Genomic DNA, 13,381 nt, shown 5'->3' with positions numbered 1-13,381 from the left:
ATTGCCGTTGGTAACGTACTCATCTCCATTCTTTAGGTTTGGTATGTTGAATGATCTGCGCTTCCCGTTCATGGCGTTTAGCTTCTTCCAGACGGCACCTGTTTGCGTGTTTTGATTCAACGCATTACAGAATGTCATCCAGTGCCCACTTTGTGCCTTCCGGATGGTGTCTCTAGCAGCGTATTTCAACTTCAGGTAGTTTTGGTGGTTGACTTCATTGTAGTGACGTTTCCGTAGGCGTAGTGCCTTCTTTCTATCGTTAACCGCCTTCTGACATTCTGGTGACCACCAAGGTTTTCTAATCCTTGATTGCCCTCCAGAAGTCTTGGGAATGGAGTCGTCTGCGGCACCTATAATAGCACTCGTGATGTTGGCTGCGTACACGTCGATGTTGGCATCGATGATGTCTTCTTCTTTCCACCCAAGGCAGCCTACACGGAAGTTAGCCCAATCAGCTTCTTTTATTTTCCAATTGGGTTTCCCGTTAAAGACTTCCCTGGTTGTTTCACATTGGATGTAGAGTTCTATCAGTAGATGGTCGCTGCCAAGTGTTTCATCTTCGTGTACTTGCCAGTCGCAGCGGTTTGCCATACCAAGCGTACAGAGCGTGAGATCCAGGTGTGAAGGTGGGGCATTTCCTCCAACAAAAGTAGGGCTCTCGTCGTTTAGTACGCATAGGTCGTTCCCTTCGATTATTGAGCACAGGCTAGTCCCCCGACAGTCATTCCTCGGTGACCCCCACAGAGCGTGTTTTGCGTTGAAATCCCCGCAAAACACCGATTCGCCCTGTGGAAGCTGGTCGAGAAGTGACTGGAAGTCTACTGATTTTATCGCGACTATTGGGGGTGCATAGACATTCACTATTGTCAATTTTTTATTATTGCTCAATGTGATGGCTATGCCCATTGCTTCTAGAGGGCCCGCTACGTCCAGCGTAACAGAAGTATAATTTAAGTTATCACTGACGTAGATGGCAAGTCCGCCGCCACGAGTCATGCTGACCGGTCTGTCCCTTCTCTGACAAGTGTATCCGGGTAGGTAGATGTCTTTCTTAGTTGGTAGTAGCTTGGTTTCCTGGAGGCATATTACATCTTTGGGGTTGTGGGTGATGTATTTTCTCAGCTCAGCACATCCGGGGGCCAGTCCGTTAACGTTAAGTTGAAGAACCTTTACCTGGCCCGCCATGATGACTGTCCGGATTGATGCCTCTCATTGGTTGTGTTCTATTGATCTACTGGTGTCTCGCTTTCCATAGAAGGTACCTCATTTGTGTTCGCCTTTGGTGTTAACACCGGCAAGCAACTGGGCATATCGCCAGTGCTGTAGTGGCGAACATGAGATATCCTCCTACGTAGAGCGAGATTTACCTCTCGATCGTTCTTTTCATCTTCCTCGTCTTTATCTCTGAATCTTTTCTTGACTGTGTTGATAGAGTTGATTAGAGCGTCTGCGTTGACCATATACGCTCTAAGTTTCCCTAGGAGGCTTGCCATTTTTGTCGTTTGGTCTTCATTTGACACTGCCACCTTCAGGAATTCAGTCATGAAGCTCATGAAACCACTTTCCGTTTTGAATTTCGGAATAAAGTGAGTTTCATCAGCTTTCGTTTTTGGTTCCTCTTTTTTCTTTGGGTTGGTTTTCTTCTTTGGAGTCTTTGGTAGTGGTTCTGAGCGGGTTGCCTTTGGTGGTTCTTCCGGCAGTAGCGAAAACTAGTTAGTTTTCCTTTTATGCCCGCCAAACAGAGTCGGGGGGCTGTATATCATGCTTACGATGAGGTCCGCGCGATCGTCGCTAGCACGCTCGATCCGATTTCCCGACTCACATGGTCTGTATAAAAGGCTTTTTGGCCAGTTCGGGCCAACATTCACTGTTCTAACTTGTTACAGCAGTCATGCCACCAAAGGTCTCATCGAAAGGCCCCAAGAAAGCCGGAAAGGCGAAAGCCGCACGCTCCGGGGACAAGAAAAGGAAGAGGAGACGAAAGGAATCGTACAGCATCTACATTTACAAAGTCTTGAAACAAGTCCACCCCGACACCGGTGTGAGCAGCAAGGCGATGTCCATCATGAACAGTTTCGTCAACGACATCTTCGAAAGAATCGCTGCCGAAGCCTCAAGACTGGCCCATTACAACAAAAGATCAACCATCACAAGCAGGGAGATCCAGACTGCCGTCAGACTTTTGTTGCCCGGTGAATTGGCTAAGCACGCCGTCAGCGAAGGTACCAAGGCTGTCACCAAATATACCAGCAGCAAATAAATGTTTCCCACCCGAAACCGAAACAAAAACGGCCCTTTTCAGGGCCACCGAAATCATTCAGAAAGAAAACCTTCATGTTCTATACGAATCAAATGCCACACCCACCCCGTTCCATTCAGTTCAATGCGATCCAATCCCCACCCTCCCTAACCCTAACCCTAAAGCGATAATTGGAAAAGAAAAATTACATCAAAGTACATATATCAAATATATAAATAGACAGACAAAAAGAAAACAAACAAATATATAAATAGACAAAAAAAACCCCAGAAAACAAATACATAAACATACAAAGAACGATCTCGCACAATATGACAAACAGTTTACCTGAAAAATGACACTTCTCAATATAGCACTGATTACGACTTGGGTCTACTCGTCTATCCCTGGCTGATAGACGCGTAAGACAAGGGGTACGGGCGTGAGGTGAGGTGACAAGGGTGAATGACGACAGATCAATTCATATGATTATATAGGCACAAGCTCCTCGTGCATGTTTTCATAGCATGTTTTCTTAGCAATTAAGTTGAGGCAAGTCTCGATGCCCAGTCTTGTCTTATGAAAACACGGAAGCTCCCGAAAAAGCATGAACGAGCGAGCGAGCGAGCGAACGAACACAAAACAAAAACAAAAAAAAGAAACGAACAAGCGATAAAAGGAAACGGGGGAAAAGAAAAAGAGTAGAAAGGAGAGGAAAGGGGAAAAAGAAGAAGGGTAGACAAGAACCAGAAATGCAGTTTGGGACATGCATTCTAAAATCGGATCGAGAAATGGAGTTGGGAAACAGTGTTGGAATTCAACCAATGAAAGCGTTTCATTTTGAACCAATTGGAGGGCCGGATTCTGGCTGAGGCGACCAATGGCGTTGCGTGCCGCGCTTTGCGAGCTTTGTGAATTTGTGTGTGTATTTAAAGTAGAAGGAGAGGTGTTTGGTGTTTCATTTCTACTCGGACTCGACAAGAAGAAGAGAAGACTAAAGTAAAGATGGCTCGAACCAAGCAGACTGCCCGTAAATCGACTGGAGGCAAAGCCCCACGAAAACAGCTCGCCACCAATGCCGCTAGAAAGAGTGCCCCCCGGAACCGGCGGTGTGAAAAAAACCCATCGATACAGGCCAGGTACCGTGGCTCTCCGAGAAATCTGTCGATACCAGAATAGCACCGAGCTTCTCATCCGAAAGCTCCCCTTCCAGCGATTAGTCCGTGAAATCGCCCAGGATTTCCAGACCGATCTCCGGTTCCAGAGCTCCGCTGTCATGGCCCTGCAAGAAGCCAGCGAGGCTTACCTGGTTGGACTTTTCGAAGACACCAACTTGTGCGCCATCCACGCCAAGCGAGTCACCATTATGCCCAAGGACATCCAGCTCTCCCGAAGAATCCGAGGAGAACGAGCCTAAATTACTTGGCTTTGTGTTATTAAAACGGCCCTTTTCAGGGCCACCTAACTCGTTCAGAAAGAAACGTTTCCATGTTCTATTATAAAAGCAAAGCAAAACATTACATTACACTCCCCCCTCCCCCCTATCAAATGAAAACAAATGAAATGAAATCAAGGAAAGAAATTACGCACGCACGCACACACACACAGGGAATACATCTGCAGAATAATAGATGGATGAATGAATTTCACTTGTCGATGGCATGAAGCAATAAAGCCCGTCCGTAATGGCGGTTCATTGAGTGAACGTGTTTTTAGTGTCCGCGTGGGAATCCTGCCACAGCCCTTCGTGCCGTATCAATTTGAAAGAAAATGGGCTGAACTGCAAGTCTGGTGTTTCTTCTAGCCGGCTCTCGCCCCCTGCACGAAATAAAAGCTAAAATTCGAGGGTAAAAGTGAGTGTAAAAGGACGGGTTTGTATTTGAGAGACTCAATGTGCGCCTTTCAAGCCTGGTTCCCAGACTAAGTATAGACTGGGAGTACACAATATTTGTATGAGTCTAAAGCCCGATTTCTTCTCTTTCGAATGGCGTTCGTTCGTTCGTTCGTTTCTGGGGTTTTACGTCCACTTCCACCTAAGGTGATATCGTAGACAAGGATGTTTCCTAAGAAACTTACTGGAGGAAGCCGTATGGATTAAGCTTTGGTCCAGTTTAATTTGAGACATAGTGTCTTAGCAGGGAATGCCCAAGTTAAAAATCTCATCGAAAGGAGCGGAGAAAGTTTTGGGGTAGAAAAGGGGTGGCGAGCGGGCGCAGTCTGGTCCGCTTGGCCATAAATGTTTCGATCGTTGTTTTGGGTGGGTAGGGGTAGGTAGGACTGTCAACCGGGCCCAAGGGCCCCGCCGCCTGTCCGACCTAGGTTCAGGGGTGCAGCGATGCTTCCAGACAGGAACCAAGACAAAAAACGGCCCCCCACAGGATACCCGACATCCCTTCACTTAGGGCCGTCCGACTAGCAGTAGCCCTCGGGATGATCACTTATGGATCCCGTCCGTTGGGTCTTGGGGTGGGCCCCCAAATCTTCACAGAGTAGAACACTCTTTTCTTCTCTGCGGGGTCACATCATCATATCAATGATACCGATCTCACACATGAATTCGTAGATTAACTCATAGATTTCGTGTTTGCTTACTTTTGGAAAAAGTAAGTTCGGAACACTGAGAGCCGTGTTAAGGGAACTCAGTTTATCCGTGAGAGGTTTCCTTTCAGCTGAGAGGCGAGCACAGTCTACTAGAATATGGGTAGGAGACACGTCTGAGCCACAGCTGCACCTTATAGGCTTAAATGTGCGATATCTGAGTGTTTCTTTCACCTTCAGCTTTGTTATTAACCGGCAGATTTTCCTGCTGGGATGATTTACTGATAACTTAGCCTTTAAGGACTCATCGGATCTGAATCTAAAGGTGTCAAGTTCCACGAGGGAGTTTTCCCATTCAGAGCTGACGCGTAACTCGACCATGCTTTTAAATTCGTTGATGCTATAAGGGAGCTCGACGCTAGGTTTCTCCAATTGTGACCCCTTTAGGGCGAGCCTGTCCGCCTCTTCGTTCCCCTTAAGGTAGATATGCGACGGGACCCATGTCAATACTATCTGGTTGCCCTTTGCCAGAGACTTTTCGTACGCTAGGTAGATCTGGGTCTGCAGTTCGGGACGGGCGTCCGCCATCTGATTTCTTATGGATTCCAGACTACTCAGTGAGTCGCTGAGGACAACATAGTTTGAATTTCTTTGGCTGGATATCCACACTACGGCTTCTTTGATCGCATACATTTCCGATGTGTACACAGAGCACATATTTGGTAGTCTATTTGCTACCTGTAACTCTTTCCCCGGGATATAAATCCCGAAGCCCGTCGTACCGTTCTCGGGGTTGTGCGATCCGTCCGTGTAAATGTGAGTCCATTTTGACCAATTATCCTCAATATGAGCTAAAGAGAGATGCTTGGCCGCCAATGGGTTATTCCCTTTGTCTACCCTCAGGACGAGGGTGGTATCTACCGGGGGTACTTGGAGGGTCCAGGGTGCCCTGATCGTATCCTATATACCATTAATGGTGAGCTTATCGAGACCGTAGTCCCTAACCATTTCGCCGACTGCCTGGCCGTATGACTTCTTGGTGGGGTCCCCGACTCTTTTGAACCTCGAGATTTCGTTAAAGGCTGGAGCGAATGGCATAGTCCAAGTTTGAATTTGGGAGAAAATGCGAAGCAATAAACACATGGTTTTGGTGATTTGCGTCCGGGGCGAATAAGTGCTCTCTACGAAGTCCGCGCCCGCCTTTTATGTTTTTTCACGAACCATCGCGGCTCATTCCCTTCAGCACAGAGGTTAATTAGTACTCGTACTGATAACACCTAATGTACCAGAGCTCCAGAGCTATCGTCTAAATTTATCTAAAGATAATAAACCAACTACGGAGCCAATTCCATCGACATCGACGCCGGAAGAACCACCAAAGGCAACCCGCTCAGAACCAGTACCAAATACAAAGACTCCAAAGAAGAAAACCAACCCAAAGAAAAAAGAGGAACCAAAAACGAAAGCTAATGAAACGCACTTTATTCCGAAATTCAAAACGGAGAGTGGTTTCATGAGCTTCATGATTGAATTCCTGAATGTGGCAGTGTCAAATGAAGACCAAACGACAAAAATGGCAAGCCTCCTAGGGAATCTTAGAGCGTATATGGTCAACGCAGACGCTCTAATCAACTCTATCAACACAGTCAAGAAAAGATTCAGAGATGAAGACGAGGAAGATGAAAAGAACGATCAAGAGGTAAATCTCGCTCTACGTAGGAGGATATCTCATGTTCGCCACTACAGCACTGGAGATATGCCCAGTTGCTTGCCGGTGTTAACATCAAAGGCGAACACAAATGAGGTACCTTCTATGGAAAGCGAGACACCAGTAGATCAATAGAACACAACCAATGAGAGGCATCAATCCGGACAGTCATCATGGCGGGCCAGGTAAAGGTTCTTCAACTTAACGTTAACGGACTGGCCCCCAGATGTGCTGAGCTGAGAAAATACATCACCACAACCCCAAAGATGTAATATGCCTCCAGGAAACCAAGCTACTACCAACTAAGAAAGACATCTACCTACCCGGATACACTTGTCAGAGAAGGGACAGATCGGGCAGCACGACGCGTGGCGGCGGTCTTGCCATCTACGTCAGTGATAACTTAAATTATACTTCTGTTACGCTGGACGTAGCGGGCCCTCTAGAAGCAATGGGCATAGCCATCACATTGAGCAATAATAAAAAATTGACAATAGTGAATGTCTATGCACCCCCAATAGTCACGATAAAATCAGTAGACTTCCAGTCACTTCTCGACCAGCTTCCGCAGGGCGAATCTGTGTTTTGCGGGGATTTCAACGCAAAACACGCTCTGTGGGGGTCACCGAGGAATGACTGTCGGGGGACTAGCCTGTGCGCAATAATCGAAGGGAACGACCTATGCGTACTAAACGACGAGAGCCCTACTTTTGTTGGAGGAAATGCCCCACCTTCACACCTGGATCTCACGCTCTGTACGCTTGGTATGGCAAACCGCTGCGACTGGCAAGTACACGAAGATGAAACACTTGGCAGCGACCATCTACTGATAGAACTCTACATCCAATGTGAAACAACCAGGGAAGTCTATAACGGGAAACCCAATTGGAAAATAAAAGAGGCTGATTGGGCTAACTTCCGTGTAGGAAAGAAGAAGACATCATCGATGCCAACATCGACGTGTACGCAGCCAACATCACGAGTGCTATTATAGGTGCCGCAGACGACTCCATTCCCAAGACTTCTGGAGGGCAATCAAGGATTAGAAAACCTTGGTGGTCACCAGAATGTCAGAAGGCGGTTAACGAAAGAAAGAAGGCACTACGCCTACGGAAACGTCACTACAATGAAGTCAACCACCAAAACTACCTGAAGTTGAAATACGGTGCTAGAGACACCATCCGGAAGGCACAAAGTAGACACTGGATGACATTCTGTAATGCGTTGAATCAAAACACGTAAACAGGTGCCGTCTGGAAGAAGCTAAACGCCATGAACGGGAAGCGCAGATCATTCAAAATACCAAACTTAAAGAATGGAGATGAGTACGTTACCAACGGCAATGAAAAGGCAGATCTACTTGCAAAAGCTTTCGCTGACGCAAACAGGGACGAAAACCAATCACCAGAGTTCCTGAAGAGAAAGGAAATCTTTTACTCACAGCACCCTTCATTAGAAATTGAACCTAATGAAGGGGCTAAACCAATCAATCTACCCTTCTCTGAGGAAGAGTTAAATAAGGCTCTTTCCCTCAAGAAGGATAGTGCGGCTGGTGAGGACAAAGTAAAGTACTCAATGCTCAAACATCTGCCTAGAAATGCCAAAAGGATACTACTAAACTTCTTCAACACATCCTGGCTGGCAGGAGAGGTACCTAAAGAATGGCGGAAAGCCAACGTCATCCCTCTTCCAAAACCAGGTGAAGAGAAAACAAAGGCAGAGTCCTATCGACCAGTAAGTTTGACATCCACACTGTGCAAAACCTTGGAAACAATAGTTAACATACGACTACAGTTCTATCTGGAGAGCAACCGACTGATCGACGAAAATCAAAGCGGGTTCAGGAAAGGGCGTTCAACAATGGACCACTTGGTAAGACTGCAGCAAGTCATGTCGCAGGCACTCCTCTCTGGGAACCTGTTAGGTGTCGTGTTCGTAGATTTAACTAAGGCTTTCGATTTAGTCTGGCTAGACGGGCTGCTCTTCAAGTTAGGACGTATTGGTATAACGGGCATAATGTTTCGGTGGATCAAAAGCTTTCTGAGCGATAAAAGGATACAGGTGAATGTTGGCAGATTCCTGAGTGCCGAGCAAACATTAGAAAATGGCACGCCTCAGGGGTCGGTTATCAGTCCCACTCTCTTCAATATCATGATCAACGACATACAGAAATCTTCCTACCTCGACGCCAAAACTGAGTTAGCTAAATTTGCTGATGACAGTACCATATGGAGGAAAGGGAGGAACTTCTGTGAACTACAAAAGAACATGCAGAAGGCCTTAGACAAATTCATGGCATGGGCAAACGATTGGGGATTCAAGGTCTCGGAGAAGAAAACAGTCGGCATGCTTGTAAGCAGGGATAGAGGGATAAGCAGAATGACTCTGTGTATGAACGGGAAAACCATCGAGTTTAAAGACCAAACCAAGTTCCTTGGCGTAATCTTTGACCGAAGGCTGACCTGGAAACCGCACATCGACGAGACTGTAGATAGATGCACCAAAATCCTAAACTTAATGAGAAAAATAATGGGCAGTACTTGGGGGTCCAACAGAGTAACACTAATGATGGTGTATCGTGCTCTAATACGATCTGTATTAGACTACGGCTCTCTGGCCTTCATGAACTGCGCGCCATTACTCTTAAGGTAGCTTGACACCATCCAATACAAAACTCTGTGTATTGCGACTGGCGTAGGGCAAGGGACTGGGAGAGAGGCACTACTGCAGGAAGTCGGGCAGTTGCCCCTATCCCTAAGAAGAAAAGAACTAGCGACAAGGTACTGGGCTAAAATCTCGCAACTGGGCGAAAGATCCCCAACCTTTGTCAGTCTACAAAAAACAAGATATGTGAGAGATCCTAGAAAGAAAAGCTTCGGCCAGGGTATCAGGGAAACAATCAAGGAACTGCGACTGGGGGAGCTCGTGATGAATGAACACGACCCCCCAGCGATCGCCCCTTGGACGCTCCCTATACCGCCGGTTAATCTAGATCTACTACAGAAAACCGACAAGAAAAACAACCCCACTGCAGCACGTGCTTTTTCTCTAGAACACCTGGAAGACAACTGGCCGTCTGATGACTGGGACCATGTGTACACGGATGGCTCACGCAATCCTGAAAGGGGCACCAGCTCGTTTGGAATATACCTGCCAAACGGGGAACAGGGAATAAGCAGGAAACTGCCCAATAACTGTTCGGTGTACACTGCAGAACTTGTGGCCATTCGTGACGCTATATCATGGATTTCCCATCAAAAGACTAGTAAGTTCGTCATTCCAAGCGACTCTCTGAGCAGTCTGATTTCAATCCAAAATGACAACTCGGACTCAAGACCAGAAGTCATTTTGGAAATCAGGCAGCTGTACCAGAGGGTTTTAGAGAAGGGAAGCAAATTAGAACTCGTGTGGATTCCATCACATGTCAACATTAGAGGAAACGAGGAGGCAGATCGACTAGCCAATGAAGGTCTCAAGGACACAGCACCACTCCGCACCATAGACTACAGCACCACGGAAATCTACAGTATGGTCAAAAGACAGGTCAATTCAATCTGGGAATTACACCTCGTTGAACTTGACACATACAGATTCCGGCTGGATGACAAGATCTATACAAAGACAACACTCAATCACCCTAGAAGAGATATATTTAGACTTATATCGAAGCTAAGGGTGAAAGAGCGGCTGCGAGACTACAAACACCAAGTCATCATCTGTGAGTGCGGAGAAAAATGTACCACCAACCATGTCCTGGTAGACTGCGAGGTATACAAGGAGGAGAGAATGGAACTAGTGAGAACAATGGAGACTAACAACATACCATTCAACACTAAGAATCTACTCTTCCCGAGACCAGATTTGAAACTGCAAATCTTCGAACAAATCCACGCCCTAATGGACACAGTTGGACTAAGTAGAATAGTGAAGTAAGAGGGGGTCACGGCTAGACGGGCCCGGCATCTAAACACTAAATTACATAGGGGATTTATACCACACTGGCAGGATAGTGGAGTAAGGGGGAGTCACGACCAGACGGACTCGGCATCTAAACACTATTCCGCCAAAAACAGACACCAAACCTACAGAATGGGATAGTGGAGTAAGGGGAGGTCACGATAAGACGGGCCTGGCACCTAAACACAAACCCCTCAAAGATGACATCTACCAAACTAGCAGGATAGTGGAGTAAGGGGGAGTTACGATCAGACGAACTCGGCACCTAAACACTATTCTGCAAATAAAACTGATACCAAGCCCAAAGAGTGGGATAGTGGAGTAAGGGGAGGCCACGACAAGACGGGCCTGGCACCTAAACACTAACCCCAAACGATGACATCTACCAATCCAGAAGCAGACGAAATCATCTACCACTATTCTGCAAATAAAACTGATACCAAGCCCAAAGAGTGGGATAGTGGAGTAAGGGGAGGCCACGACAAGACGGGCCTGGCACCTAAACACTAACCCCAAACGATGACATCTACCAATCCAGAAGCAGACGAAATCATCTACCAAACGATATGTTTTATATTAAATAAAGGGAAGAACTTCCCACTAAACCAATTCCATGGCCTAATGCCAAATGGAAAGATTGCAAAATCATATTCTAAAAAACAGGAATCAGCTTCGGCTCTCCTATGTCTTGTCTGCGATATCACTTATGTGGAAGCAGACGTTAAACACCAAGAAGTACTACTACTACTACTCATTCCCTAGTTGACAGCGGAAGAAGTACGACGTTTTTGCATCCTACGCAAACACAGACCTTATTCTAGTGAACATGGCAGATGTAGCAGCTCAAGCACCCGCGACAAAATCACCAAAAAAGGAGATGGCATCCAAGCCCAAGGCAGCCGCCACACACCCGAAATACGTTGACATGATCCGCGCTGCCATTGGCAGTTTGAAGGAAAGGAGTGGTTCATCACGACAAGCTATCTTGAAATACGTCATGGCTAACTACAAGGTCGGATCTGATTCGAACATGGCTAACTCCCGGGTAAAAACCGCCCTGAAAAACGGTGTCAAGTCCGGAGTTATTAAGCAGGCCAAGGGCACGGGAGCAGCCGGTTCCTTCAAACTTGGTGACGTAAAGGCCGAAAAACCCAAAGTGAAGAAAGCCGCTAAAAAGTCTCCTGCTAAGAAAACGGCCACCGCCAAGAAACCCAAGGCAAAGAAAGCAGCACCCAAGAAAGCCGCTACACCGAAAAAGGCTGAAGCCGCCGGAGCCAAGAAGACAGTAAAAACAAAGAAGGCCAAGTCACCCAAAAAGGTGAAAACCCCTAAAAAGGTTAAAACCGCAAAGCCAGCCAAAAAGGCAGCCCCCAAGAAGAAAGCTGCCGCCAAACCTAAAAAGGCCTAAATGTCTTTCCCCGAGCTTTATTGCACGACTGTAAAACGGCCCTTTTCAGGGCCATCCAAAATTTCCACGAAAGAATGCCTTTCCATATTCTAATCAAACAAATGTAACCATTTGTCGCATAGTAAGTGATCAATTCACACATAAAGCCTATCTCCTGACCCGGGCGGGCGGGCGAGCACGCATGCTGAATACTACTCTATAAGAGTTTCCAGATATTTTAAGTCCTAAATGGCCGCTTTTAGCCGAAAGCGCTAAATTCTGTTCTTGTGTATTAAAATTAGTCCTTATGCGTGTAACGGGTGGGAATTGGAGTCGGGTCGCACCACAAAACAGTATACCAACCAATTGTTGAATAGGGGGCAGATATATATCGCCGAAGTAGAGGACAAAGTTCTCCGGAGTGGACATTGGGACCTTGAACATGGAGGCTGTCGGGTTGTGCGCGAGTATTATGTGTGTAAAGAACTACTTGAATCATTAAATCGGGTACGGCACGGGTCTTATTGGTCGCCCTAAACTACCGCACCTCTTGTTTGTGCTATTTTCTGAAGGGGGTCGGGTTTTGGGTTTTTTTTTAAAATTTTTGTTTTGTTTGGGTTTTACTAATTAATTAGAATATGAAGGTTTTCTTTCTGAATAATTTAGGTGGCCCCGAAAAGGGCCGTTTGATATGCTTTGTGAGCGTTGTCAGATCTAACCTCCGAATCCGTACAGAGTTCGGCCTTGACTCTTCAAAGCGTAGACGACATCCATGGCTGTGAAGGTCTTTCGCTTGGCATGCTCGGTGTATGTGACAGCATCTCGGATGACGTTTTCCAAAAATACTTTAAGGACACCACGGGTTTCTTCGTAGATCAAACCAGAAATACGTTTTACACCACCTCGTCGGGGCAAACGTCTGATGGCTGGTTTAGTGATACCCTGGATGTTATCACGAAGGACTTTCCTGTGACGTTTGGCTCCTCCTTTTCCCAAACCTTTTCCTCCCTTTCCTCGTCCAGACATTTTGCAAGAGTTGATTCGATGTTGCTCGTTCAAAGAAAACAGCAAGAATGATTACCCTACACTGAATTTCGGTTATTATAGGAGTTGAGCGCGGACCTGTGAGAGAGACTGTGTTTTCTCGTTCACGCCAGCTTCAATTTTCTGCGTTCCACCACACATCACATATATGTCCTGTAATGTCAATCTTTCTTCCCTACTTTTTCATTCATTCATTCATTCACTCCTTCATTCATTCATTCATTCACTCACTCACTCACTCCTTCATTCATTCGTTTCTTCGTTTTCGGTGAATGAATGAATGAAAGAATGAATGAATGAATGAATGAATGAATGAATGAATGAATGAACGAACGAACGAACGAATAGTCGGCCCGCCCTCTGGGATAGACCATCCCCGCTTATTGTAAGACAATGGTATTGGCAGTTGTATCCCACATGCATTAATTAAGTTAGTTAGTAAGACATGACGTCAATATCATTAGATCATATTATATGAAAGCTACTAAAATATATTATTACTTATGAA

At 46.2% G+C, this 13,381-nt stretch overlaps 1 protein-coding gene across 1 annotated transcript; it reads left to right on the top strand.

Moving 5' to 3' along the window:
- The first annotated feature begins 11,268 nt into the window (after positions 1–11,268).
- On the top strand, positions 11,269–11,881 carry LOC126827443 (histone H1-delta-like). The gene has a single exon (XM_050556764.2). The coding sequence runs from the start codon at positions 11,269–11,271 to the stop codon at positions 11,848–11,850; it is 582 nt and encodes a 193-aa protein (XP_050412721.1). The 3' UTR covers positions 11,851–11,881.
- The last annotated feature ends 1,500 nt before the right edge of the window (positions 11,882–13,381 follow it).

The sequence above is a fragment of the Patella vulgata genome, chromosome 7, assembly GCF_932274485.2.
Source record: "Patella vulgata chromosome 7, xgPatVulg1.2, whole genome shotgun sequence".
Taxonomy (NCBI): Eukaryota; Metazoa; Mollusca; class Gastropoda; family Patellidae; genus Patella; species Patella vulgata.
The sequence above is the reverse complement of the archived record's forward strand: the minus strand, read 5'-3'. Positions and strand labels throughout refer to the sequence as shown.